Source organism: Varroa jacobsoni, unplaced genomic scaffold (genome assembly GCF_002532875.2).
Source record: "Varroa jacobsoni isolate VJ856 unplaced genomic scaffold, vjacob_1.0 scaffold_360, whole genome shotgun sequence".
NCBI classification, from domain to species: domain Eukaryota; kingdom Metazoa; phylum Arthropoda; class Arachnida; order Mesostigmata; family Varroidae; genus Varroa; species Varroa jacobsoni.
The window spans coordinates 40,653-66,815 of record NW_019213262.1 but is presented as its reverse complement, the minus strand read 5'-3'; the positions used below and the strand labels follow the sequence as shown (position 1 = coordinate 66,815).

At 39.7% G+C, this 26,163-nt stretch overlaps 4 protein-coding genes across 5 annotated transcripts in view; 2 read left to right on the top strand and 2 right to left on the bottom strand.

The window, feature by feature from the left end:
• LOC111259741 (uncharacterized) overlaps positions 1 to 21,538 on the top strand; it is a 32,106-nt gene extending 10,568 nt beyond the window's left edge. Inside the window, exons 2-4 of the mRNA XM_022831952.2 lie at positions 19,295 to 19,348; positions 19,502 to 19,576; positions 19,751 to 21,538. Of these exons, the coding sequence (XP_022687687.1) occupies positions 19,346 to 19,348; positions 19,502 to 19,576; positions 19,751 to 20,668 (996 nt within the window). The 5' untranslated portion in view covers positions 19,295 to 19,345 and the 3' untranslated portion in view covers positions 20,669 to 21,538. The remainder of the gene's footprint in view (positions 1 to 19,294; positions 19,349 to 19,501; positions 19,577 to 19,750) is intronic.
• Positions 1 to 26,163, top strand: part of LOC111259742 (uncharacterized) — a 41,271-nt gene that overhangs the window by 14,485 nt on the left and 623 nt on the right. The window contains exons 3-7 of the mRNA XM_022831953.2: positions 22,466 to 22,538; positions 23,350 to 23,546; positions 23,723 to 23,925; positions 25,006 to 25,201; positions 25,921 to 26,086. Of these exons, the coding sequence (XP_022687688.2) occupies positions 22,466 to 22,538; positions 23,350 to 23,546; positions 23,723 to 23,925; positions 25,006 to 25,201; positions 25,921 to 26,070 (819 nt within the window). The 3' untranslated portion in view covers positions 26,071 to 26,086. The remainder of the gene's footprint in view (positions 1 to 22,465; positions 22,539 to 23,349; positions 23,547 to 23,722; positions 23,926 to 25,005; positions 25,202 to 25,920; positions 26,087 to 26,163) is intronic.
• Positions 7,848 to 10,956, bottom strand: LOC111259740 (uncharacterized). The gene is made up of 4 exons (XM_022831951.2): positions 10,779 to 10,956; positions 10,255 to 10,308; positions 9,769 to 9,849; positions 7,848 to 9,596 (listed from the first exon to the last, which is right to left on the bottom strand). Exons 1-4 carry the CDS (start codon positions 10,890 to 10,892, stop codon positions 8,526 to 8,528), a joined length of 1,320 nt encoding a protein of 439 aa, XP_022687686.1. The 5' UTR covers positions 10,893 to 10,956; the 3' UTR covers positions 7,848 to 8,525.
• Positions 13,098 to 22,286, bottom strand: LOC111259739 (uncharacterized). Of its 2 annotated transcripts, none has more exons than XM_022831949.1 (4): positions 21,540 to 22,286; positions 15,196 to 15,249; positions 14,879 to 14,953; positions 13,098 to 14,727 (listed from the first exon to the last, which is right to left on the bottom strand). In XM_022831949.1, the coding sequence occupies exons 1-4, from the start codon at positions 21,645 to 21,647 to the stop codon at positions 13,636 to 13,638; spliced, it is 1,329 nt and encodes a 442-aa protein (XP_022687684.1). In that variant the 5' UTR covers positions 21,648 to 22,286; the 3' UTR covers positions 13,098 to 13,635. The 2 variants fall into 2 exon arrangements, with proteins under 2 accessions (XP_022687684.1, XP_022687685.1); XM_022831950.1 differs by having other exon boundaries at positions 21,668 to 22,286.

Genomic DNA, 26,163 nt, shown 5'->3' with positions numbered 1-26,163 from the left:
ACAGAGGGAAAAAAATATAAAAAATTGCCCTTACTTGCCTTACAACTTAAGAAGTCTACTCATAGCTGCAAGTAAAGGATGGAATCGTTCGTCGTTTAGCTTCTTGTTTCCGGACGTTAACATGGCTGTCATTTCTTCAATATTTACTTTCTGTTGGCGATGGAGCCGGTATGACATCGTCAATAAGAATTACAGACGTGTGCTACATTCCGAATGATAAGTGGCACAGGCACAGACTTTAGCCAAATACTGATTTTTACTTTTTTTTTTTGTGCCACTCTTCCGCATAGCTAACAAAGGAAAACGAAATAATTGTATAATTACTGATCATCTCCATTCCTCCCATAATATTGCATTCTGTATTTTAACGTGCTTTCTCAATTGATTTAAATTCACTCCAACGAACATTCTAGTGGCGAAGTGCTTGCGTAAACTTAGTTAACTTGTCCTAATGAATTCTATTAGACAGCAGAGTTCGTCGTCATTTTCTTGTCATAATAGTCTTGAAACTGTCCTCAAGAACGCCATCGCCTTATTCAGGTGTAGGGCCTCTAACATAAATCGCTAATCTGCGTCGATACAACTTAGTATAGTAGACTTAGTAGATGCCAGGACTGAGCAGTCCTGGATCTATGGCCTATCCAATGCCGTTCATATGTCGCTTAATAAAAATAACTTTTGCCAGCCATCGAGGGATAATGATTGGGTCCACTGCTCGCGCATACAATAAATCGAAAAAAACTCTCAGAAGCCAGTATTAGAAGGTATGGATAATCTGTCAACCACTCTCTTGAACTATGCTACATAGCGTGGGGCTGAAAAAGCCCATAAATATTATCGTCTTTCCGTTTGCATACTGTTTTTGATTGATGCTAAGGTTAACAAAAGGAATGTCTGCTGCATGATAGACTGGCCTTTAAACCATGTTATTAGCAACAATCTAGCTGTTCATTGTCTATCTTACGAAAATACTCAATCAGCTCGAACTAGGGATTTGCAAGATTACTTTCAGACACCTCGCAGAAAACTTGGAGATATCACAAGCGTCGTATCGAACCATCTTGAGAGGTCACCTAAAGACTTACGGCAAGGCTTGCGCCATGCACTCAGATTTAACTTACTGTAATTTTTTCTCTTTCCAAAGTTCAAGAAACATCTGAAAATAAGTATTTAACACAAAAACAAGTTTCGAGCAGACCTGAGCTACGATTACACTGTGTTAACACGAGTTTATTATATTTATGAACAATTTCAAAGGGAATTAAGATTTGGATGATGGAAGTATATGTAGTTTATACTGAATCTCATATTGAAATATATATATGTTGTCTGAAATACGACTAGAACAAAACGACAATTGGTGTCGTCTCGACCTAGGCCTACTTCTGAAACTATTAAGGTTTTCCAGCTGTGTAGATGGCTCTATTTTTCATTTTGAAGACTGCGTCCGATGGAACCTATGGAACTGATAAAGAGAGCTGAGTTGCCATCGAAAAGCTGATGGGATTACAAATTAATCCGTATTTGCCATAATGAGCTTCAATCCTCTAGCGCTAAACAATAAAATTAGACAGGATATTGAGATCTAATCAATGGAAAAATTGAGATTTAGGGCTTGTTCATCGATCATCCCGTAACGATATTAGGCCGTGTTCGGTACTGATATGTCAACCATTTCGTAAGTGAGCCTCTACTGTGACTTGAAACGGGTACAGCTTTACTTTACAGCATTGACTCAGACATATTTTTAATTACGTTTTGCTAACATAAACGTATTTCGTTCGGATCATCATTCCATAATCCCATTTGTGATCTACCATGTTGATCACGATTAAGCCTATCGTTTACCATATGATTTTCCGCTTCTATATCTCTTTTATTTATCTTACGAGCCGGCTTCTGTTGTGGCGTTAAACGGCATTAGCCGTCGCCAACAGCAGACGTATCTGTATATCGTCTCACAAGTGGCCTGAAAAACCTTATGATCCTTACTCGAGAGCAGGCAAACATTTTCTATGCCGATAAATATAAACATCTTCAGATCATTTTAATTTCGAAAATATTGAGAAGATTTTTTAGCTGTTTCTGTTAAACTTATCGCCTGTTGTGCATCTCTCATGTTTGTGACCTGTGTCAATTTTGCTCAGGTTAACTCTCAAGATCTTGTTGGATATTTAGTTGGTCTTTAAGGCAGATATATTGTACGATTCGTGAACATAACGTAGGACATAAATAGTTGTTTCCGATTAACCAGGGAAGTATTGTATGGGATAAACACTACGGGTTACTGGCCTATATATCATAAATTATTTAACCCATTTGAAACGATTCAAATTTATGTGATCTTTATCAACGTTTCGCCTATATATAGGTAATTAATAAGCTACATCTAACATTAATGTCAATAGACGATTATTCGTTTTACCATTTATCTGCGTAGACAGCCTGCTAGCGACAGCCTGGAATATTAATGCTAAGTCAGGCTTTATAAAAATATCTATCTCTTATAATATTTGCTGATCATCCATTTTTTTAACCGAAAATAACAACTATAATCCACTGTCACTATAATCCATCACTGTTATGATATAGGTCGTTTTGGTTAAACGAGTTCAAAGCAGTGAGAACGAGTTCATTTGTCGACATAACAAGATTTGTCCTTTAGTAAGTAGTTTGGAGCAGGCACCCGCCACAGCCGAGCGTAAGATTTAAGTTTATATCAAGCGCGCCTTATTCCCTAACATGAACCAATGCATCAGAGTCGTACTAAGATCGTTTTCGGTGGCAAAGGTGAAGCCATCTCGAAACATTTCAATGCAAACTTTAACTTAAATTCCGGTCTTATTCTTCGAGCGACACCTGCGTATATCCGTTTCGAAGAAATATGACTTTCAGGCCAAGGATGGCATTAAATGTATAATGTAACTTCGACGAAAACCGGCGCTTTTTGTGCTTTATGACAAACACCTATTAGCCTACAAGTGGCCGTACCGCAAAGATATTTGTGTGGCACTGCGATTGATGCAGTGATATTGGGCCGCTCTAGCTGCCCCATTCAATCGTCGCGTCATCTCTATTGTAGTTTTCGGGTCGTCCCCGACAATGCAGCTCACCGTCAGTCGAGCGCTGATTGGTTTCCTCTTAACCTGTTTCACTCTTTCTCCTCGACCGATCTGAACAGACGAAATTTGTCAGAGTAGCTTTTGCGTTGAAGCACTAGTGCAAAGTTTTTAGGGGTACACTCAAGCACTGCGTCGTATGCAGCGCAGCGATTATGTCCGCACGCGGGCCAAGATCGAATTTATTTGAGCCTATCCCTGGTGTTGAAAGGGTGTCAAATAGTATTCTGTGCTATGCTTGTCCCATTTTTCGCTCTTTTGCTCGGTCACACAGTATCTACTTAACTGCAGCGACAGAAAACTGGACTGAGACAGAAATTCAAGATTCTGAAGGGAACAGCCATTTTCCGGCTCTCGTTCGGCAAAAAAAGACGCGACAGATTTTTGCTGCAGGAGGTGAATATCGCCATAATGATACGGATGATGAAGCTCTAGCGTTTTCTTCAGCTTCCGATGTTCGAAACGGCGATGTTGGATTTAGACACATAATAACGAACGACTGAAAAGATGAAAAACATCGTGCTATGTTGCTTTGAAGGTTCACTTGATAGACAGACTTGATACCTGCACAGACCGCAACATGAAAGCACCCGCTACTAATAAACGATCGAAATGAAAATGGATCGATTCGTAAAAAGAATGTAAAAGAAAAGCTTGCAGATGTTAGCATAAGGACAAAGGCGGCGAAAAGGTAACGCGCGAAATGGAAGCGATTTTCATAATGGATACTCTCGTAGAATTATGTGGCTTTTTACACACTGTTTCTAACCCATAATCACATAGGTTAGGTCACTTGACTAAAAAGATCAACTGAACGTTAGTGTAGGCGTTAGTGCTCCTCTAAACGACAAATTGCTTCTTTATATGGGTTATACCCTAGGTAGTTATCGTGTCGTATTATTTGTATTCAAGGACAACGAGCGTTACGATAGTAAACAGTTGGTGGAATAGCTAGCAGGTAGGATGGCATTGTTTACGAAGACCGTGATTTTCTTCACTTCGGTTAAAAGATATACCGGAGTTGCTTGGGACCTGAGACACTCCCTAAACAAATAGAAAATATTAAGTAAAAGTTTAATTTCTACATGCCTGATTCAAAATGCACCTTTTACCGGCTTGAAGAATTGTAGACGCTCGGAAAGTCTTACGGACTAGCAGCACTAGAATAAGGGGAAAGGTCTTGGCTTCGACGAGGGTATTTCACTTTAGCGAACATTCAGCCGGGCTGAATTTAGAGGTAGATTGGATATCCCTCATTTCTAAAGTCCTTCATAACGGAAAGAAATCCACTTATTCCACTGTTGGAATGTCAGGTGCTATGGAATTTTCTTCTAAATAAAGTACGACGAAAATATAAAGTCGCCTACTGTGTAGCCGGCTCACAAAGCTGTGTGCGGGAGTGTTATCGGCAGTTGTCTCTAATCCGTATCACATTAGACCACCGGGCATCTAGTTTCAAAAGAAAAGTGTAGCAACAACATGAACATTGTAGATATTTAAGCCAGCCCATGTAACAGAATATGAAGAGTTTGGATATTTTATTATTCGTGAAGCGTATTATGCACCTTGCGGATAGAGGTAAGCAGGCTGAAGCAATATAATGTCGTATTGAAACGATCCCGAAAAAAAAAAAAACCATAAATAAGTTTTCAATAAAAAATATGGCGCTTGTATTATTTTTTTTAGCCCTCACATCATTAAAATTGAAAAACTTCGCTTCCTTAACTCACCTTCAGAAAACTGTGTGACGTAGTCGAAGGGAACGCCGTCAGCGCCGGCGTCGTCAGATAAAAGCAAAATGTAATTCGTCTTTTCACGTTCACATCTCACGAGACGCAGTGGCATAGTGCTACCTATGTATGCGTGCATAATTCGACTGTTGTTTTTCGGAAACTTTTTTAAAAATTATTCCATTCGATACTGATCGGGAATCAAGCATGTGCACCTGTATAATCATTTAAACATAATATAAATATATCACACTTATTTGTGAAGCAAGTAATGTTCGTACGCGAAACAATAAATGTCCTGAATAATAAAACAGATTTTTACTATTTTCGATGGCTCAACTTAGCAAGACAAGAAAACTTTCTACTAAAGGTTCATGTCTGGTAAGATTAAGGGTTTTCTAGTTAAATGCTATAAAACATCTTCCGAATCTAGTCACTATACCTGTGGTTTGCGCGCCTCATCGAAGGTACACATATGTACCGGGATTATCCATTATCGGTCGTCGCTAGCACAATGACGAGTGGTGCTAACGGCGGTACCCCGTACGTTCAATATGCGCTGGACAAGGTGGCATACAGTTTTCTTTAACTATGCAAAAATAAAATGTGCAGTTTTCGTAATTTGCTTGACTTTCCAAGTGGTCTTCAATATAACATTGCATGTCGTAGCAAGAAATAAGCAAATCATAAACACTGCAAATCAATCGGGTAGAGTCAATTGAAAAGAAATTTTTGGCTCCTCTTATGTAATGAAGACAGTACTCCTCTTAGATACTCGGCATGGATTAGAATCTGTAAATAATAGATAAATAACTTGTGCAGTGGCAACCGTTCGGTCCCGAAGCAGGCATCAGGGGAAATCGAACAATAGGAAAATGCATGTGCTCTTGGTCTAACGATAAAGTTTGCTACATGTAAGGCTCATAGTCCAATATCGCTGACCAATAGCATAGCCACGAAGAGCTGCCAGCTGCGTTACCTAAAGGATCCTATTTTCTATAAAGGGCAGTCGCCATTTTCGTGCTGAAAGTCGTGATGATAAATACGAGCCACAGGAACGATAGTGATAGTTAATGTTGTTAAAACAGCAATAGAGAAGCGTGGGAAGTAAATGAAGCAGTCGGTTGAACTATGCTGTGGTGTACGTGGTGATTCAAAAATGGTATTTATTAAAAAGTGCCTAGTTTAGATTATACAAAATGTAAGTCTTAATAATTTATATCACAGACGGTATTGAGCAACAATTGGAGCTTGGCAGAGGTTTCTGGTGCACATAGCCAACCTTTCACTAATTTCATCATTCCATACGTCCGCTCGACCTCCGGTTTCGTCAGAGGCGTCAATAGCGTGGCTAATATTTGAAAATCTCAGAGAATAGTGAAAAATCATTCAACGGTCACTTGGGTGGTATCCTATGAGCAAAAGTCTTGCTCCCGAACAAGCTGATCGGACTTTGTGCTCTTCTTATTAGCGGCTGCCGTTCCGCGAATTTTTTTTTACTACTCAAGTCAATACGGCCGAGCTTCTTATACGATTCTACAAGATCATTGGGTACTTTTTCAGAAGAATATATAACGAAAAGTTACCAAGTGCTTCAAGGTTTACGATGGTGCTAGTGAATAGTATCTGTCCCATTATTCACCAAGCCTGAAGTACCAAGAGTGAGATGCGGAGGGGGCATGGTCTTCCAGCTTTTATCAGGTCAAGAGGTGATCACCCGAAACTAAGAATTTAATGAAGCTCGGCGTGATAGTTGTATATTAGCGTTTGCGTGTAGGTTTGTTTACATAATCAGATGCATGCAATGGGACGTTTCTTTGTTGTCCTAAACGTTCAGTCTTCAGAAACGCTGGGTTAGGTCCGTATGCATATCGACGTTGTCGAATAGACGATCACATCATAACCAGCACTGAAATAAAAGTAAACAGATTCATAAGGTAAGAGTGACTTACTTATAATAAATTAAAGGTTTACTATGTCTGGCTAGGTACTGTATTAATAGCCCTTTACGTTTTCTACTCATGAACTGAAGCGTGGCATCTTTCGTGATCGACCGTGGCGATGTAAAATAAAAGTTTGACTGAAAAGTATCTGTTGGTATCTTATCCTGTATAAGACCCGACTCCCGATCTAACAAATAGGATGTCGTCGGCATTATTCGTTCAACCACTGTACTGCGTGTTACCTTTAATACACGGCCGCGAGCCTGCTTCGAGAAACAGGCTCTTTTTGGTATCTACTGTTGTAAATAGGACTGAATGAGAAATATATTCATATTGCGCTTCTTGGAGACAGTTTATCCTGCACAGTGCTACCAATGCGGTCGTATTCGACTCGGACATCACGGCAACGATGCACGTCAGGATCATTCATATAACCGTATACTGGAACATCGTTCGAGGTTTTCTGCTTAGCCCACTTGAACGAAGGCCTGTGAGATTTGATCTCCTTGGCTAGGTTTGTTCGAACACGCTCCGTAACTCTACAACGAATTTAATTACATTCCTTATTATAACTTAATTTTAGATTATCTAAGCAGGAGTAGAAGGCGGGCTATTTAAATACATGGAGCGCTTGAAACAAGTAAAATTATATGTAGATGTAGTTGTTTTTCGAAGTTGTAGATATGACTAATTCATCGCTTCGACAGGATAAATTACGAAAAGCTTTCAAGATAAATGCGTAATAATTCAAGCTAAATATTCGGGCCGAGTAGCGTAAGGAACATTTTAGATGCGAACGATTCTAAGAACACTGTCCCAATTTTTAACTAGGAAACGGATCGGGGCGCCTAATATCAATTACTTGAAAAATCTAGACCTTTCAATGTAAATGTACACTAATCAGATGACGTACGTTTCAGATACTAGTGAATAACATAAACATTCAGTAAATGTATTTGGCTTAACAAGAGTAACCGTATTTTATCACGGCAACAACCACCTCTGATATCGATAATCAGTCGAGGATGATACTTTGAAGTATGGTCTCTCGCAAAGCAAGATTTATTGCTTTCCTTTAATTTACCAGCAAATAGTAGCATCTAATGTATCATTATATCGATGAATGAAGTTGTTTCAAATTGAAAACACAACTTCCCGACTATTATGAGTGTAAAAACAGAGCACCTTCGTTCGTCGTGTTAAAAAGAAAACTTATTTCTTCATTTAGACAAGCCAAAAGAAAATCTAGAATTTATTTAGAAGTCTTTTAGCTTTATATAAGATATATGATTGTTGTCAGCCTTCTAGTTTAGTCTGCAACAGTAATGAGGGTATGCTCCGTTAGACAATTTCAATTAAGTAAATTCCTGTTATATCATAAAAGTAACTTGGCCAAGAAGCGTAATAGAAAGTAAATGTATAATATATATAGATAAAGTGAAACTCTATAATCGTACACAGGACAGTACTAATGCAATTTAATTCAACCTTGGATATTACTAATTATGTCCTAACAACAAATAATACGATTTGATATATATATATATATATATATATAAATTAATAAATTATATAAATTTATTGCTTTTTGAACGGGTTCTAAATTCTGAGCTTAAAGCCGAACGACCGAGTGGATCCGGGTCCGCATTGGAATACAATCGTTGTCAAAATACGTAATTATCGTGACATCACAAGGGCACACACAGTTATTCAGTACAATTGGGAGCGATATGCTATATATTGCAGTCGTTGGCACGATGGCCAAGTGAGTATGGAGAATCTCCTTCAATCAGCCGATCGTGTTTAAGAGGCTTCTGAGAAATACGAGTGCTTAACGATGATAACTGTTTTTTCACTGAGGCATGTCGAAATGGTAAATTTAGTGTTGTCGAATGTACAGCTTGTGTAGCGGTGACGGTATCGGCTCGAAGACAGCGTCGGTACGTCTGTGCAACAACTGACAGTACGATCACAAAGAGCAGAACAGCGGTCATAACTACTAATTCGATGTAACTGACTGATATCCACAAGCCGGACACGTGTTTAGCCGTGTTGATAACAAGAGCTCTGCTCCGCCCGACAGGGTCACGAATACCGGGCACAAAAGCTGTGATGGTCAGCTGGTAAATTTTGTTTGGCCATAGAGTTAAGACGCCCATGTTGTTAGATGTAGCCAATTGTCCAGTCATATCGATATTCTGATCGGGCTGTTTCCATTCAACAACATACTTAACTGCCGCTTTATGAGACACTTGCTCCCAGGAAATAACAGCATCAACGCCGCCAGAATTCATACTTGAAGCACGCAGGGATTGGAGAACAGGGACCCAGCCGTCTTGTAGGTAGTCGAGCGACAATTCTCGATGACGACTGGTATAACCTGGAGGCATGCCTTTCATCGCGGTGTCCTTGTACATTCCCTCAATATTTGCATCTTCCGAATAGAGATTTAGTTCAGAGCACGGTTTCTCTACCTCGGCGGTTCTTCCTTCGGAGTCATAAGACGTCAATCGGATGTACGACGAGGATTTAATAAGACTTCGACGCACGGTAGCGTTGTGGTAGAAAGTTTGTTGTAGCTGCTGCCAGCCGCCAGAGAGTTCATCCCGTACCAACAGCGCGTAAACTAGCTGCCCAATTTGGTAGTCTTCTTTGGGCCGCGTCCACTCGAAATGGAAGGCATCTTTTTCCGACAGATAGTGGTGTTTTAGAGGTTGTATAGCCTTAGTATCAGAGCGACCTTCTTGGGTCAAGGAATCCAAGTGTGAGCTTACGAAACTGCATGATTCTTGACAACCCGGGAACTAAATATCGAATTAAGATAGAAAAGTTGCATAAAATAAATTAACTAGATGTGATCTATTCAAGTTACACGGTGCATGCAACAATGTCCGCCAACGAATTCTTTAAACGGACGACACATTACCCATCAGAAGAAACTTACGCTTGAGAAAAAAAATCACTGTCATCGCTTACCCGCATACAGTCCGGATCTTTTCCACACATGTGCCCCCATACACGAAAGCCTCCATACAACATATGGCAGGAGTCCCAGCACTGAAAATAACATTATGAAAGAGTTAGTTGTAAACGTCTTTTAGAAGCCCATTCAAGAGAATTTTCCTAGCATTGCATTAAAATAAGCTTTTTTTTTTTATCTCATCATAAAAATCCTTATTCAAAAAGATCGACTATCATAAGGCAAGTACTATAAAAAACATCACTTGCACAATATGAGGCGAGTCTAACTTTTACGTGTCGAAAGTCGTGACTTTATTCTGCCGCAAAAGAAAAATCGTTCTAGATGGCATGCCTCCAATAACCTTTCTACAGCAACGAAGCTCGATTTTTATTTGAGTAGACACATAGGTGGCAACTTAGTCAATATTTAACAGACAGCTTTATTTCAGTGATTCCTCATTGAAAAGCGCTATAAAGTGACGGACTCATGCTGACCCTTACCATCCAACAGTCGGCGTCATCTCGGCAATTGGTGTTCATTTCAGGCATATAGAACTGCAAGCAGAAAGAAGTAATAAACCCGCTTAGTTTGACACGACTGTAAAATAAAATCTAGCACAGTCTTAGTTATCAATAGAATAGGCGATCACCGTTGCGAGCTCAGGATAACACTGGCTATAATTCGGTTTCAAATGTTTCGGCGACAAAGAATAGGTATTAGGTGCACGAACACTTCGCATGTGTTTTCACTATTGATCATACTCTCGCGCCGATTTCCGTTATCACTGTACAGTTAACTCATGTGAGTATAGGGCTGTGTCACTAGGATGACGTCATTGCTGAACGTGATCTTCCCATGAAAAAAGGTGCTGGCCGTCTATTATTTGAAAACAGGCGGGATCTCTTTGCATCTCAGTTGAAACGATGGCATACACATCGTAGATAGTTAACTGAGCTGGTGGTCCATGAGAGGTCTAGCTTCTGGAATTTATCATACAACAAATTGTTTTTGAAAATGTGCTTACCTTGTTGAGGCAGTGGGCACGGCATCTGGCCTTCAGTATATCAGTTTTCTGGTCAAAAATTTCTTGGGCAGTGGCTGCCCCTACAAGAAGAGCACAGGCTATTAAGCCAGCCATGTTGGTAAACGTCTGGAGGTGGACAAGTGAAATGCGCTTCTCGATCGTCTGGTGTGTAGAGTGGAAGAGGCTCCTGTTATGTACTTCAGGGGCTTTCCTACTTCACATACCGACTGGAGAGGGAAGAGGCACGCTTGGCGGTCCAGCAATGCGAATTTTTCAATTACCTAATTGACGCGGGTAGATTGGATTTTATTATCACCTACTTGTCAGATCGGGTCAACTTTTCTTGTTTCTTTAATTAAATTGATAGCCAATAATAATCTTCGAGATCAAAAAAGTAGAGTATCCTCATATGATCCCATTAATAGGCATGCGTCCAATGCTTTAGTAGCTGATTTGAAAAACCCCATCCGTGTCTCCATGTGCATCTCGAAATTAAATACACATACATTGCAATATGTAATGGGCCATCGAAAGATTTCTCTCAAACTATCGGTGACTTCCAACAATATGTTATAGCTTTAACAGGCTTTACTCGGAAGGGTTAAAAGTTATCAATGTAGTGCGGCGCCCATCATTTTTGATGTACGTCCGATTCACGGAACTCAACCGTCCAAAATTCTGTAGTATTGAACGTTCTGGTCACTGTCTCTGTATTCCGTTTCTATCTTCCTAAGCATTAGAAGATTTTATTCATGAAAGGATCTTTTTAAGCCGTTTGGCTTACCAGACCGTGTTTTAGCTATGCGAAATAGAAATAGTATGAAAAATTCTGTAAACATGAGAAGTAATGCTACGGTTAGTAACTAGTGAATATATATTATATTATTTAAACGTGTTCCTTAGCTCTCTTCAATTGTAAATGACATACTGTGAGATACAGGGCGTTTAGGCGCGCCTAGACCACTACTTGTCTCTAAGTCTATTATGGCAGTATATTACCATCACGAAAATAATGCTACTGAATTGTATTTGGCTGGGTGGCCTCACTAGAACTTCATGAGGTCCGGTACAGAAATCCATTTTCTAAAAACAACAAACAACAAGAAAGTTCGTAGAGCAGCCGTGTGACAATCAGATGTCCTTTAGTACACACTTAGCACTCGTAAAGAAAACGACTGGATAAAAACTTTACACCAAAGCTACTTGTCTAAAAAGCTTGCTTAGCATGTCCTGTAGAGCAAGCCGTTGTTGTCTTTATAGAACATATGCACATGTTTGTACTATAAACAACAAATACATGAGAGGTCTCTGAATTGCGCCTTGAGAACAACCTGATGCGGTCCGCGTGTTTTCCATTCATTCAAACAGAAAAAAAAATGGGTCGCTAGGAAAACTTTTGTTCTGCCTCATCAGTCAACCTCCGATGCCACAGTAAGGAAACATCTTAAGGAACTTGGAACAGACAGCTCGCTCGAACGCTGAGTTGAAATCGACGTACATTACGTCATACCGTCCGGTCTTCATTTATTCAATATTAAGAACTGGTTGCACCGTAGTTCTTCGTAACTTATTTAGCCTTCGTGCATAAAGCAGTACGTTGAGAAATAACATAATTTCACGCGTAAATTCGTCTGAATCGGTAGTATAATGACTACACGTCTTGGTTTTTATGCTACGTTATTCGTTACGAAGAGAAAACAAAAAGGCAACTATCTTTTCCAGAAACGTAACGCTAAAAAACAAAAAAAAATATATATATAACATGCATATATACAACATAGCTCTATATTGTAAACTAGAAAACACGAAAGCGGTCAATCTGTGAAATATTGAAATCATATGATTAAATAGCCCCAAACAAGGTAAAGAATGCTATCACAAGGTTGTTGCAACTAAGATATACGGCAGCAAGATAATAGGTATTGAATATATATATATATATATATATATATATGAAAAATAGGAATAAATAATAAACTGATTTAATTTAATGTACGTATAGTAATATAGTAATTATTATTACTGTCTGGTGAATTTGTGTTATGAATTTTATGGAGAGATATAAACCGATTGAGGAGAAAGTTGGCATGCCGCATGTATTGTCACAGGTAAACAGGACCGACTGGTAATAATTATCTACACAAAAAATACGATAAAACAAACACGCCTGTTTTTCTCTTGTAGGATACTTGGGTAGTCTAGGAAATGTTAGAGCTTTTCTGAGCCATATCTCTGCGCTCAAATCAAAAAATTAGCATCGTAGATGCTAATTTTTTGATTACTTAGTCGCCAGGTTAATGATATAATAAAAAAAAGAAGTTACAGAGTGTAGTTGCATTAATTTTATTAAGTTTAGTAATCTTTAAACTATCTTCTGGTCTATGCACAGCGCAGTGATGATAGGGGTACGGTCAACCATATACTGCCGCTAGCGGGATGGCAAAGTAACCGCCTTTGGTTGACCACTCGAGCTTTTTGTACATTGATTGTTAATGTTATTTATTTTATTTGTTCCCTACGATTAAAGTTCGTAGGCCACCTAATATGATGTATATTTATATATATATTAGAATTCTGGCGAAATCTATCTTACGTTGATTAGAAATTAGCCTCGAAGCAACAAGCATATGAAATGAACTCAAGGAGAAATGGTTAATAAAAACTCTTCACTATATATACCATACTATGTACACTACTGTGCTCGTAGTTATAACAATATCGTCGTGAGTTGTCGACGGCTGAAGATATGATTTCGTATCTGCCACCAAGCCGTCATCATCATCATCACTATAGCGACCGTACGCGCCGGTTATTTGTAAAACCCCGTCCATCGTTATGCATTATCAACGGTAACATGTTAAACGTTACAGCCGCTGTCTGGCATGTGACGAGGATCTGAAGAGAATGAAGGATCCTCTTCAATCAGCCGATTGTGCTTAACTGATGGACTGAGTGGTCCTTGAGAAAGGCGTGTACCGAGTGAGGACAACTGTCTTTTCACTGAGGCATGTCGAAAAGATGAGCCTATTTTGTTTGGAGCTGTAGGCTGGATTGTTGGGATCGTGTCGACTGGACGAGTGCGCTGACGACGATAGAACCGTATGACGATAAAAGTTATTGCGCCAGTTAAAATAAAAGCTGTAACAGCGCCTATCGTGACGTAGTTGATGGGTATCCACAGGCCGGCACCGTCGAAATCAGCTGTATTGATAATAATAGTGATACTGCGCGCGATAGGGTCACGGATGCCAGGCACAAAAGCTCTGATGGTCAGCTGGTACATTGTGTTTGGCCACAGGGTCAAGGTACCGACGTTATTATAGGTGGACAATTGTCCAGTGATGTCGATAGTCTGATCTGCCTGTTTCCATTCGACAACGTATTTAGTTTGTGCTTTGTGTGGCACATGCGCCCAGGAAATAACGGCATCAACACCACCAACGTGTTTGTTGGAATCTCGTAGTGACTGAACGGCCGGTTTCCACTGTTCCATCGAAGATCCTTTACGATAGCCAATGTAGCCTGGGACAATGTTATCAAAGTACCCTTGGTCTTTATACATCTCCTCAATATATTCCCTGTTCGGACTAACGTTCAGTTCAGAACACAGCTTCACTATTTCAGCGGTTCTGCCTTCAGAGTCATAGGAAATGAGTCGGATGTGTGATGACGACTTAATAAGGCCTCGGCGTACTGTAACGTTGTGGTAGAAGGTTTGTTGTAACTGTTCCCAGTCGCCAGAGAGTTCGTCCCGTATCAACAACACGTAAACTAGCTGCCCGACTTGGTAGTCTTCCTTGGGCCTCGTCCACTGCAGACGAAACGCGTCGCTCTCCGGCTGATAGCTGTACTTCAATGGTTGTACAACACCAGTATCGGAATGACCTTCTTGGATGACAAGTTCTGGGTGTGAGTTATGGAAACGACACGATTCCTGGCAGCCGGGGAACTGAAAATTGAAATTCATAGGAAAAGTGTGTATCTGTTAGCCGAAAAGTAATCGTTTTATGTCCAAAGCTAACATAGACATACACTAGATATGCATCTTGCAGAAGCCGTCAAAGGCTTAAAATAACGATATGATTACACTGGCAACTTACACAGAGTTTCTTTTCTTCACACATGTGCCCCCACACGCGAAAGTTAGTGTAAAACATATGACAGGTATCCCAACACTGGAAAAGAACCAAACAAACGAAATAGTCAGTTAGAGGATTGAAATTCCGTCACAATAATAAAAAAAATAAAGGATCAGAAGGTAGGGCATTTACCGTACCCCTCTACGACGGAGACGAAAAGTGATTTTAGGGTCACCTGGTATAATACTGAGATGTGAATCTTTTCTATAGTAAAAACTGCTCAGAATAGGTATTTTACAGATGTTATAAGGCAAAATGTTGTTGATGTTCGAACTTACCATCCAACATTCCGAATCATCGAGGCAATTTATATTCTCCTCCGGTTTATAGAACTGTAGTAAAAAAAAAAAGACAATTGAAGTATAAGCCGGTTAGAACCAAGTCAAGATCTTACAGCAAATAATCGTAAGATGGTTAGTTAATAACTTTCTCTATCTATTCATCGCCGATCTATCGAAAAAGCGATCGTTACGACTCCTTCTTCCAAACTACGTACTGCTTACCTTCCAGCAAAATCTGGAATCACTAATGCTTGTATTTAAAAATGCCATGAGTGCCTATTTAAGTTCGAGCACGTTTTTAGCTACAAAAAATTTAACTTCAGTAATTTTTTCAGAACGCCTAAGTGTTAGCCACTTCTAACGAAACGAAAGTGCTTGTTATGTATGCGCATGACTCGTGTTCAGGAGCCACAGACACGATACGTTTCAAACACATTCACGCATGAAGCGTTAGCTGAGAACTTTAAACTTGAATTTGCATATATCCCACTGTGAAAGTTAAACGAAGAGAGACTTTGTTGCTTCTCTGCGGCCTTTGCAGCGACACGCTGTAACAGAGAATATCTTTGAGCTATTATGCGGATGCCCTACGTGATTTAGTAAGTACAACCTAAAGGACATAGCTACCTTATTGAGGCACTGAGCGCGACATCTCGCTTTCAAGACATCACTGTTTTGGCCGAAGTTTCCTTGACCTAGGGTTGCCCCTAACAATAGCATCTGCACAATTAGACGAAACATTTCGTTGAACGCTTAACCTATACGTCTTAGCCCGACCTCGTAAGCTATGCGTTGATCACTTGTAGTTGATGAGTAAGTTTTGCGACCATTTATGTGCGAGGCCTTTCAGGCTTCAACGCCAACTGGAGAGGGTAGAGGCATCGCTGGCGGTCGGTCACATATCTATTTCCTAAGTTCCAAATAGCAGTGAGCTCAGCAAGGTGGAAATAGATATTAACATCTGCATTCTATCAAATTGCCTATCAAAAAGTGAGCAACCCTATGCAGTTTGCACTGATCGTCTCTCTCACCGGATTTAAACTATTGATATGATTACTATTATTAGCTAATATTAGATTCTGATTGCCGGAAATAGAGAGATGGCTCCGGCCAATTTCAGCTGCAAGCATTAACTCAATAAGCGCGCGACCAATTAAACTGTCAGATTTTGTACACAATTGAATTTTTGAACTTTTTACAATTAAGAGGGTCAAATTAAGTTGAATAGACTGTTCATACGCTTCGTTGATTCGATCTCCAGTGACTGTGACATTTGTGAGTATTCGACTGTATTTAGCTTAGGATGAATCTGGGTTCCACAACGGCAACATGGCCGAATTTATTCCAGATCACATAGGCCACTAAATTTTAGAACCCGCTGCCGTTGGACATAATTCCCTCAGACAGACGGCTGCCTGGCTCCCAGCCATTACGTAGCGAAGTTTGTCTGTCTGTCTGTCTGTCTGTGCCCGCATTCGAACCTAGACCATGTAGAACCTAAAGGCTTAAACCTAGACCCACATTAGCAGGCAAATACGCTGCCCATGAAGCTATCTACTTTTACGTTACTGCTAAGCTAAAAAAAAAGGACTTTAGGAACCTAGGCAAGTCAAACACGGATGTTTAACGTTGGTCATACGCGTAGAACCCGGTCCGCCAGACTGACAACCTGCTACTCGGCCTATGCGCTATCTTCAAAAATCTTCATAAAAAAAAAAATAAAAAAAGATAAACATTGAATTGGTAATAACTGCTAGGCTTATTTTGTCCTTTATATTCGTTTGCCTTCATGCTCGTTTTGTCTATAGATCTATAGTCTGTAGATATATATAAATCTATTGTCTATAGATACATATAAATAGATCTAACATATGATAGTTACAAAAAGTTCGCGCTATAAAGGAGAAAGCATCGTCCGAGCAACTTAAATAGGCTGAACTTCTATAACTCGTGGCTAATAGAGTAAAAGTACATCCTGTTGAAACATGTATTTTATGACCACCTGCAACCGTGTACGAACTTTCGAACCGTCTAAAGAATCTTATCTGCAATATATAGGAGCGGCAGCTGTTGAATGTAGCTGAAGTGTACAGGTTCTCATCCCCCCGAATAAAATATCTACAAGAGAACAGCTCAATTAGTAGTAATGTACAGGTGTCTCTTTGCTTTGATAAGTCCTTCTTACAGTGGTGTACCAACGCGTGTTAGGTAATTCAACTTAGTTACCTTATTTTGAAGGTTATTCATCTGATCGCTGAGCATCAACCGTGAGTTTATTAGCTGTGCCTCAAGGAATATGATCAAGTCATTCTTTAAATTTTTCTTCCGACTTCATAAACAAAGACCCCGTTACGACGGTGAGCGATGTATAAGACTTGTGCAATCTAGAATTGCCGTTCAAGATCTTATTGAATGAATTCGTCTAGGTTTACACTAGACCCGAAACGAAACGAAAATTTGGTAGCCGGGCAAAACAGGGCCAGTCACCTAGTATTTAAGGCAATTTCGAAATTGGGTTTTGAAGCTTGAGGGCTAATACACGTACTGCATTTAAAATATATCATTATTTAATGTATGCACTGCTAGAGCTTAAGACTTTATTTTTCATTTTATTGACGGAAAACTAAATACTCGAACGATGTTCGAATACCTACCGTTCGACATACAGCTGTTAATCAAAGGCTATCGTAATTGACTAACTAGATTTAGTACGGGGTTTAATAATCTTACATTAGAACAAGTTATCGAAAGTTGCATTTGCGCACAGCTAAGACTCTCCTCTCCCTGCAATAAGCAGCAGGCTTACATTTTTTGAAAAATGGCACCGTAAAACAAATGGTAGTATCAAAAAAAAATCCCAACGGACAAAAAACCGAAGCAAAGCAGATATGAGAACCGAAAGATATTATGTATTCACAGTCGACTGAATCCCAAATACAAAACATTATAGTTTAATAGCTGCTTTCTAAAAATATAGAAAAGATGAAATAGTGTTAAACTCACGTACTGCTATAAAAAAATATAATGCATTTTTCTGTTGTCGTATTTATTTTTCCGCTCAGGACCAAACTCATGTGTGATCAGAATTTTTCGACAGAAGTGGTCATACTTCTGTCAGTGTATCGCCACATCGTGTACGTATTCATCTTTGTATTTCTGCAAGCTAGCGTCACAGGGTGACTCTGTTAATTCGTCAACGTAATATCGAAAATTAAGCCCAGATTGCGAAGAACCATATAGCGCTTCATCTATATCGCCCTCGTAATCTGTAGCATTTAATTATGAATTTATTAAACCACTCCATCCACCGCTTACATTGACCATATGGTCAATACCCCCTTAATTACTACCGGTTTACTCTGAAGTTGCCTCCGTGCAGGGCAGATGAGGCCCTGTGTAGATTTCTTGTCTCAAGTTTAACTGAAGATAATAAGCGCAACAAGAAGGAGACCTCCTCTCTCGGGGCTACGCTCCTCCTATTTTTTTTTCTTTAAAAATAGAGCGACTCAAGAGTTAGGGTTAGGTTATGGTCATTTGCTAGGTCTGAAGCAATGCTTTACCGTGCATTCAGCATCCTGCTAACGCCGACGCTTATTCTAGCGCGGAACGCAAATATGGATAAAGCAAATGTAATGACGGCCAGGTGTAGAGCTCACTGCCTCAGCAAGGTACGAACTACTGGATATTTTATTTTCTTGGTGTTGCGTTGTTAAATACAGGTAGTTTCTGTAATGTTTCAGATAATCATTGTGACAGTTTGTCAGCTTCTCAATACCCAATTGTAAAGGATTCTCGTTTCAAGGATCGAAAAGAGCCTTCAAAGCTCTTTGCGGGAGCTCTGAATTTTCCTTTTACTCTAGCATCTTGCCAACAATAGAACCAAGCGACAATAGGAAAGACTAGAGTGAAACTCAAGATACCAAAACCTGGCTCACAAAAAAACAGCGCAATGTCTGCTCTGCAATAGACAATTGCCCTTCACTGGAATTGCCTTACACAACCTTAATTATCAAGGCCTAGGGATGAGGCGAACAAAACGTGATTTTTTCCGTCAAAATTACTTAGCTATTTTTGCTTTCTAATTCAATGATTTCAGTTCAACGTAGACGGCTTAAATGAGAATTGTTTCGGTACTCCGGACTGCTTTATGGTAGGTTGGATAGCTTTTTCCAAAGATAAGACAACTATTCTATTTGGGAGATTGATGTGATAGACACAATGCATTCCCAAGGTAGCGCAACTATGACATGCTATACATTGGTAGCTTGATAATTAATTTCGAGGTAACGTTGTGCTATTTTAGTGCTGGGACACGTGCCGAATGTTCTACAAAAATTTCAAGATGTGGGGACCAATGTGTAGCATCAAACATCTGTGCGTGAGTATACCGTTTGAACCGAATAATCACTACACGATTCAACTTTGAAAAGTCGACCACGGTAGAGGCTAAACTAAATTGCACATGAACTTAACTGTAAACTAACCGGTATACCCTCAGAAGTACAAAGAATATTAATAACCACGCTGAGCAATGCTGTACGCTGTGTTACAGTTCCCGGGTTGTCAGGAATCCTGCAAGTTCTACTATTCTACGCCAGATCCGAATGCTGATGCAAGCGCTGTACCAGACACTAACTTCACTCGGCCTTTGATATACCGGTACCAGCCAGAGCGCGACGCTATTCATTTTGAATGGTCGAGACCAGCTAGCATCAGTGATTCAGATGAGCCCTTTGTCTATGTACTAACACTGCAGGATCAGTTGTCTCGGTATTCGCAAGAAATCGAGCAGACACTTTATCAAAATGCTACAGTACGCCGGAGCCTAATGAAGTCGTCCACAATAATTCTATTGACTGCATACAGCTTTAGTGGCAAGGTCGCCCAGCTAGAGACGAGGTGTTCCGACCTCGAAGTGTGTGTGAATCCCAGTCGCGAAGCTAGTGAAGAAACCTTTTCCGACGCGAAGTATATAACTCACGACGTAGGAAAACATCACCGTCCGGAGGACGCTTCAGTAAACAATAGCAATCACGGTTTCTGGAGCCCTAGCTTAGTATCGTTACAATATTCGATGAAAGATTTAGACGGCGTTGATGCTCTCGTCACGTGGCCGCATGTCCGACAGTTGGACAACGTTAAATACCAAGTCGAATGGAGCCGTGTTGAACACGACGTTGACGTAATGACTAGTCTAGTTACTCAGGATAACGTGGCGACAATAGCGGTTTGGCCTAATAATGTTTACCACGTGCATGTCCGTGTTTTCTCCAACGAGTCACGTAGGACTCTAACAAAAAGCCAGCCACTTACCATCAACACTACCTCAAATAGTCTCTCAAGTAATGATTTAGATTGCTACCGTTTCAAATACAACATGGCCCTGCTATTCGCCGTTATTTTCGGCCTCGCTTCGGCCGCTGTTCTTATCAGCATATGTTTACGAAAATTTCGATTTCGCCTAATTTGATAAAGATTGGACTTACGTACTCTGTAAATGTTATTATTGAGTTAGCCAATAAAAGTTCGTTGCCGAAATAGGTTTAACTTAACACTATCGAGACGAATCAGGTATATCAGGTCGAATCCAAGTTAACTCCTAGGCCTAGAATACGAAAATAGACTGGCAGTTAACACATTCGTCGACATAAGGAGTGTACTTTAAAGATGAGACAAATAAGAACCACCTTAACAACCTGCGAGCTAACAGCTGCTCATTGTTGATATCTTTAAACTAAAAATATAAATTTGTTATACGAAGGTATTATAATATACATCAGATCGCATCACTCCAATCGCACAACGGCAGTTGACAACATAACCTTCGACATGATACTTCGGCTCTTTGGAAAGCGGTCTTTCAGATGTTTTGCTATATTTCGTCTCTCCGGTGAGGGTCGTACGCACCGAGAACGATGGATTTCACCTTTCAGATGTTGATCGTACGTCAATGCATATTATTGTAGGCTGAAAGAGACTGGTCATGTCACAGCTGCGGATATATCGCCGACTATTTGTACACGAACACCTGTTTCTGCTAGTTAAAAATAGGCGCCTCAGTGAACAGAACCGAGGTTTTTGCAATGAATTTATCTGGTCCATGTCATTATATTATGTTCGATCTGGATATTTATAGGAACGTCGTATGAAATTCCGCTATTTTATATTAGTTTCGTTGCTGCTATTATTATTACCACTATATATACATAGATAATCCACCAGTGAAACGAATCGATTATGAAACCGCCAAAATGGAAACGTTAGGCTAGTATCTGCGGTTTATCGTTAGAGTGTAAAGTAATTTAAAAGAATTAAATAATAAAAATTAAAAAAAAAACAACCTGAGGGTGTGGTGATTGCCAACGTGGAGATCCATTCAGGAAAAGTACTGTTGCAGAGTTGTTCGTATCGTTTAATTTAAGGAAACTGTTTATCGTACGCTTATCCATTCATCTACATATACACGTACCGATATCATGTAGACCAGAAGGTATCGGTACGGGAGAATTGTGTCTGCTGCGTGACAGGTAGACTATGGAATTCACACGCGTAGCTAGTCTAATGATTCTCATTGAACTCGATGGTGAGGAAATATTCCTCGTCTAACTTCCCCACATTTCCTAAATTTAGCAGTATGCCTGTATATACAGAGCTTGCGTGAATGCAGAACACCTTGATATTGTAACAATCCCTATATGCTCTCTTCGTTTAACACGTGTCAGCAGGAAGTTGTGCCCACTTTATCGCATTAATCGAACGATGTAAATAAAACGTTTCGTCCATACATCGTGCAACGTGCCCGATGTAATGTATGATGGCAAAGAGCCACTGAATTGTCCACTGTTGGGATGGATATTCGAATCCTTTTACTGATTGACCGATACGGTTACGCTAATGGCGGCGGTCGACTCATCCCTATCGAATCCATTGATGCCTATTTTGCTGAAGAAAAAAAACAACGATTGGTGATGCTGAAGCAGGAAGTGTTTAGCTTTTCATCTCGTGATTAAAAACGTATAATAAATCTAATAGATCAATGTTCCGTATTGTGGATTGGATGATAGAGGAGTTAATAATTTCTAATATTAGTACGTGTGCTTTTGTTTGCCGACATGAAAATCCTGAATCGAGTTGTCTGAACTAATGTTTAATCATAAATATTACGGATTGATTCCCCTCAAATGTTACATCTACCTGAAGAGAATGGAATAAAATTACGAAACTACAGGATTGACTTGACTTTTTTCATACGCTTCGAATTTTGCAGCTTTCATTCGCAGGCCTACTTTCAGGACTAACAATGGCCCCCACCACTCGATCTAAAGCTTCTCTCAAAACCAGTGAGTTCACTTTCTTGTAACCAGGATTTGTAGACAGCTACGCTATGGTTCACGCGAACTGCGACAGTGGATTCGCAGCTCATAGACTCACCAAATAACAATGTTTGTTATTACTAAAGTAGCATAAATCGCTTGTCTACTCTAAGAAGGAACGTTAGTGACTGAATTATCCAAATAATTTGAAGTTCTACAAGAATCAAGTAAGTCAACTCTTTAGTATTTAATTAATGAGGCATTTAGCGCTAGAAGTCTGGACATCTGTCTACAGTATCTAACGTGACGAAGTATGTGCGTACCGTGTGAAATCTTATGTTTTATTAAACGTATTCAATAACATCACTAATATTATATTATGGAGCATGATAGAGTATTGTGAGGCTGAACGAGTTAATCAAGTGCTAGCTGAATAAAAGTTGTTTAAAACATTGTGACACTTCATAGGTATACCGCTTCAAGCGAACCAGCAAAGAAAGTCTCTGGTCGAAAATTTTTTCCCGCTTTAACTGCGACCCATCGCTCTCTACCGTAGCAATGTGCAAATACTATCTACCTATACATAATACTCGGTCTGAAGATGTTCATATTGAGGAGAACAGTCAAATAAGAATCATGTCTAACTTAGATGTACTCAATGATCTTGGAAAACATAAGAATCCTATTCACATATGTATGATCCCACAGCGGCACTTATAGTTGTCTACTCAACTAGAGTATTTCATTTCAGTCGATAATAAACATGATTCAGATCCAATCGTGATAGTTGGGATACAAATAAATTGCATATATTCGGACAACGGGAACTATTTTTCAGTACTGTTCTCTCCAGCCAAGCTGATCCGTAAGAAGCTACGTACCAACGTAAAACTACAGACAAACAGTCGTCTGTTCCTTGCATCTACTACCGATGAGCTTTCGTGCACGCACAACGTGAGCGACACATGCACGACGTCAGAGGAACGTGAACTACGCGACCTCTGTATAGAGGACGCAGCGTCCTATTCCGAACTAGTAGGTGATAACGTATCTTTTTAGAGTTTTTAATTTGGATGTACTTTCTTTTATACGTGCTAGATTCAAGTACCAGTTGCAGAAGAAGTCTCTATTGCATGGAGCGTTTAGATGAATCGAATGTTAAGATAACAACTCAGAAAAGCGTACGTTTATTCCTCGCTTTACTTTTCAAGGCGGAAATTAACGGGCAGGAAATTCATCGTCTTCTATCAAACTGCGAAAGTATTTGGACGGTTCTCTGGCGTGGTCCCTTGGCTCGTGGTGGCGCCCTAACCTCATCTCAACGGAACGCGCATAAAAGTTTTCATGAAAATCTTTTACTTAAACTCAAAGCGACTAACACAGAAATGATGGAAGTACTATGGAGAAAACCTAGGTATACGCCTATCTTCATCACTGCGTTTACCTGTTCGTCTATCTTGTTTGTCTATATTTATATTAAGTGCATTGATAGTAAACCCAACGTAGCGTCGCCAATGCCTTACGAGAGTTTAGAGGAAGGTTTCTATAGCAAAACGAATGCTTAAGCTAAACATAGCTTAGCGATCATATTTTTCGTGGAACTTGAAACACGGACTTGAGGACGTCCTTACAAAAAATATAGTCAGTTGCACCACCTCAATCTGCTATATTTAATAGACCACAACCAGTAGGTTAAGCTTTAAATCTTCTAAAGTCCGCCACGTTGTTCACTGCTAAGTCAACAACACATAGCGCGCACAGTCAATGAGCCTGGAACGTAAATATTAGAAACGTCGCAAATTTCCTTTACTAGAAGGTTGAGGGAAGTGGAAGCTATTCATTTTCAAACATCCTACCAATTAGGTAAAACGTCAATAGGTTTAAATCTTTACCCGATATAGCAAGCCTGTGTAGTTGTCCCAAAGGATTGCCGTAGCTGATCGTATCGAACTATTTCGCTTAAATTGTATTGGATTCCTATGCCTTTCCTGAACCTAAACTACTTTATTCTACACATCATACTTTGCAGAATACAGGAGCAACTGTTCGACCATTAATTTTGCTATAGACATAATGTCGATTTGGGAATGCGTTTTAAGAGTTTAACGTGATTTGGAACGTTTAGACAAAATATACCCTATTGGCTTTTTACATGTCTGACAAAAACATACGTTTTCTATTTTATAACAAATTGATAACTTCGACTGCGGTCCTGGCCTGTTCTGCATTCGATTACTCTAGAGCCTACAGAATTTTTTTCTAGTATCCAATCGATTGATACTATTTTTTCACAGAACGGCGGTATTTCGGGTTCTAATAATTCATGCCTTCGAATGATTTGAATTATAGAGCACCCGGTTGCAACCTTTCGAATTTTTACGTGATCGGAACATTTTCTATAGGTTTTTCTGGCGTTACTGAAACAAAAATCATATTTTATTAACGAAAAATAGATAACAATGAAGAATATCTGTGCGTTTTACCATTTTGGCAGGATGTCGTGTCGACAGCACCTGGATATAGGTGAAACTCGCCGGCAGATCAACAACATGCACTCGATAACGACGCTTCTGTTCGAAGAACTACTAAAATACATTGAGAGGTGCCCCAGTCCGGTCAACGTATATGGGACGCGCTGCAATCTTACCACACGGGAACGTCTTACGGAAGCCAACTGCCGTCTCGACCAGGTATACAAAAGCTCTAAGAGGACTGGTTCGTTGCGATAAAACAAAAAACTAAAAAAAAATAGTGTGCACGTTTCGAATGTTATGGGATCTCGCACGCATTTCACGAAGATGAAATAAGCTCTATTTTATTATGCCTTAACAGTGATTTTCATAACCTTCTAAACGTACTTCTAACAGAATAGTAAGCTACTCAGTAACTTCTCCTAATATTGCCACTGAACGGATTGAAAAGTATTACTGAAATAAACACCTAACGTTCTAGATGCTAAAGGTGACCAACTTTTACGAAAGGTCAGAAACAACTTACTGTTAATAACACAAGGCAATCTATTACACTGACTAACGATTAGACACTGCCGTGACATTTGTCATCATGATAATGGAATGTGTTTGCTTTAAACTGTATGGCGTATTACAGGATGTCGAAGTCGACCCGACGCATAATTCTATTTTATGATGTGACCACATTACGATGCTATTCTTCTTGTTTCTCGTAGCGACGGCTAGACAAGCAATACAGTTATGCCAACGCAAATGCCGTCAAACTTTTGCCTCCTAAGCCCTATTTAGTGTGATCCATTGGGGATAATAGATATAACTTATTTCGCTTGGTGTCGTCGCTAAAAATCCGAGCGATGATCGCCAGGGAAATAACAAATCGATTTAGAAATTCCTGGACACAAACAGTTGATGCAGCCCAATTTCGTATGCGTTTACAGGCGAAAGAAAAATTACGAAAGATCTGTGTACGAGATGGGCAACGTTTGGAGACGCAGTTCCATCAGTTCATCGCCAGCTGTGACGCTTTAAATGAATTCCTGTCTGGTATAAGTCCTGGCAACTCACTTGTGTTGAACATGGAAGAATAATCGCCCTAGACAGATTGTAAGCGTAACATGGAACACTAGCGACATGTTATTGATAAAATCGATCGTGCTTTTTTATTATAGCTATATGATATA

Coding starts and splice junctions, on each gene's coding strand:
- LOC111259740 (XM_022831951.2), bottom strand. CDS start 10,892: ATGGCTGGCTTAATAGCCTGTGCTCTTCTTGTAGGGGCAGCCACTGCC. Junction 10,309..10,778: donor GTGCCCACTGCCTCAACAAG/GTAAGCACATTT, acceptor TTCTGCTTGCAG/TTCTATATGCCTGAAATGAA. Junction 9,597..9,768: donor AAGATCCGGACTGTATGCGG/GTAAGCGATGAC, acceptor TTCGATATTTAG/TTCCCGGGTTGTCAAGAATC.
- LOC111259739 (XM_022831949.1), bottom strand. CDS start 21,647: ATGGATAAGCGTACGATAAACAGTTTCCTTAAATTAAACGATACGAAC. Junction 15,250..21,539: donor GGCAATCACCACACCCTCAG/GTTGTTTTTTTT, acceptor TTTTTACTACAG/TTCTATAAACCGGAGGAGAA. Junction 14,954..15,195: donor ATGATTCGGAATGTTGGATG/GTAAGTTCGAAC, acceptor GTTCTTTTCCAG/TGTTGGGATACCTGTCATAT.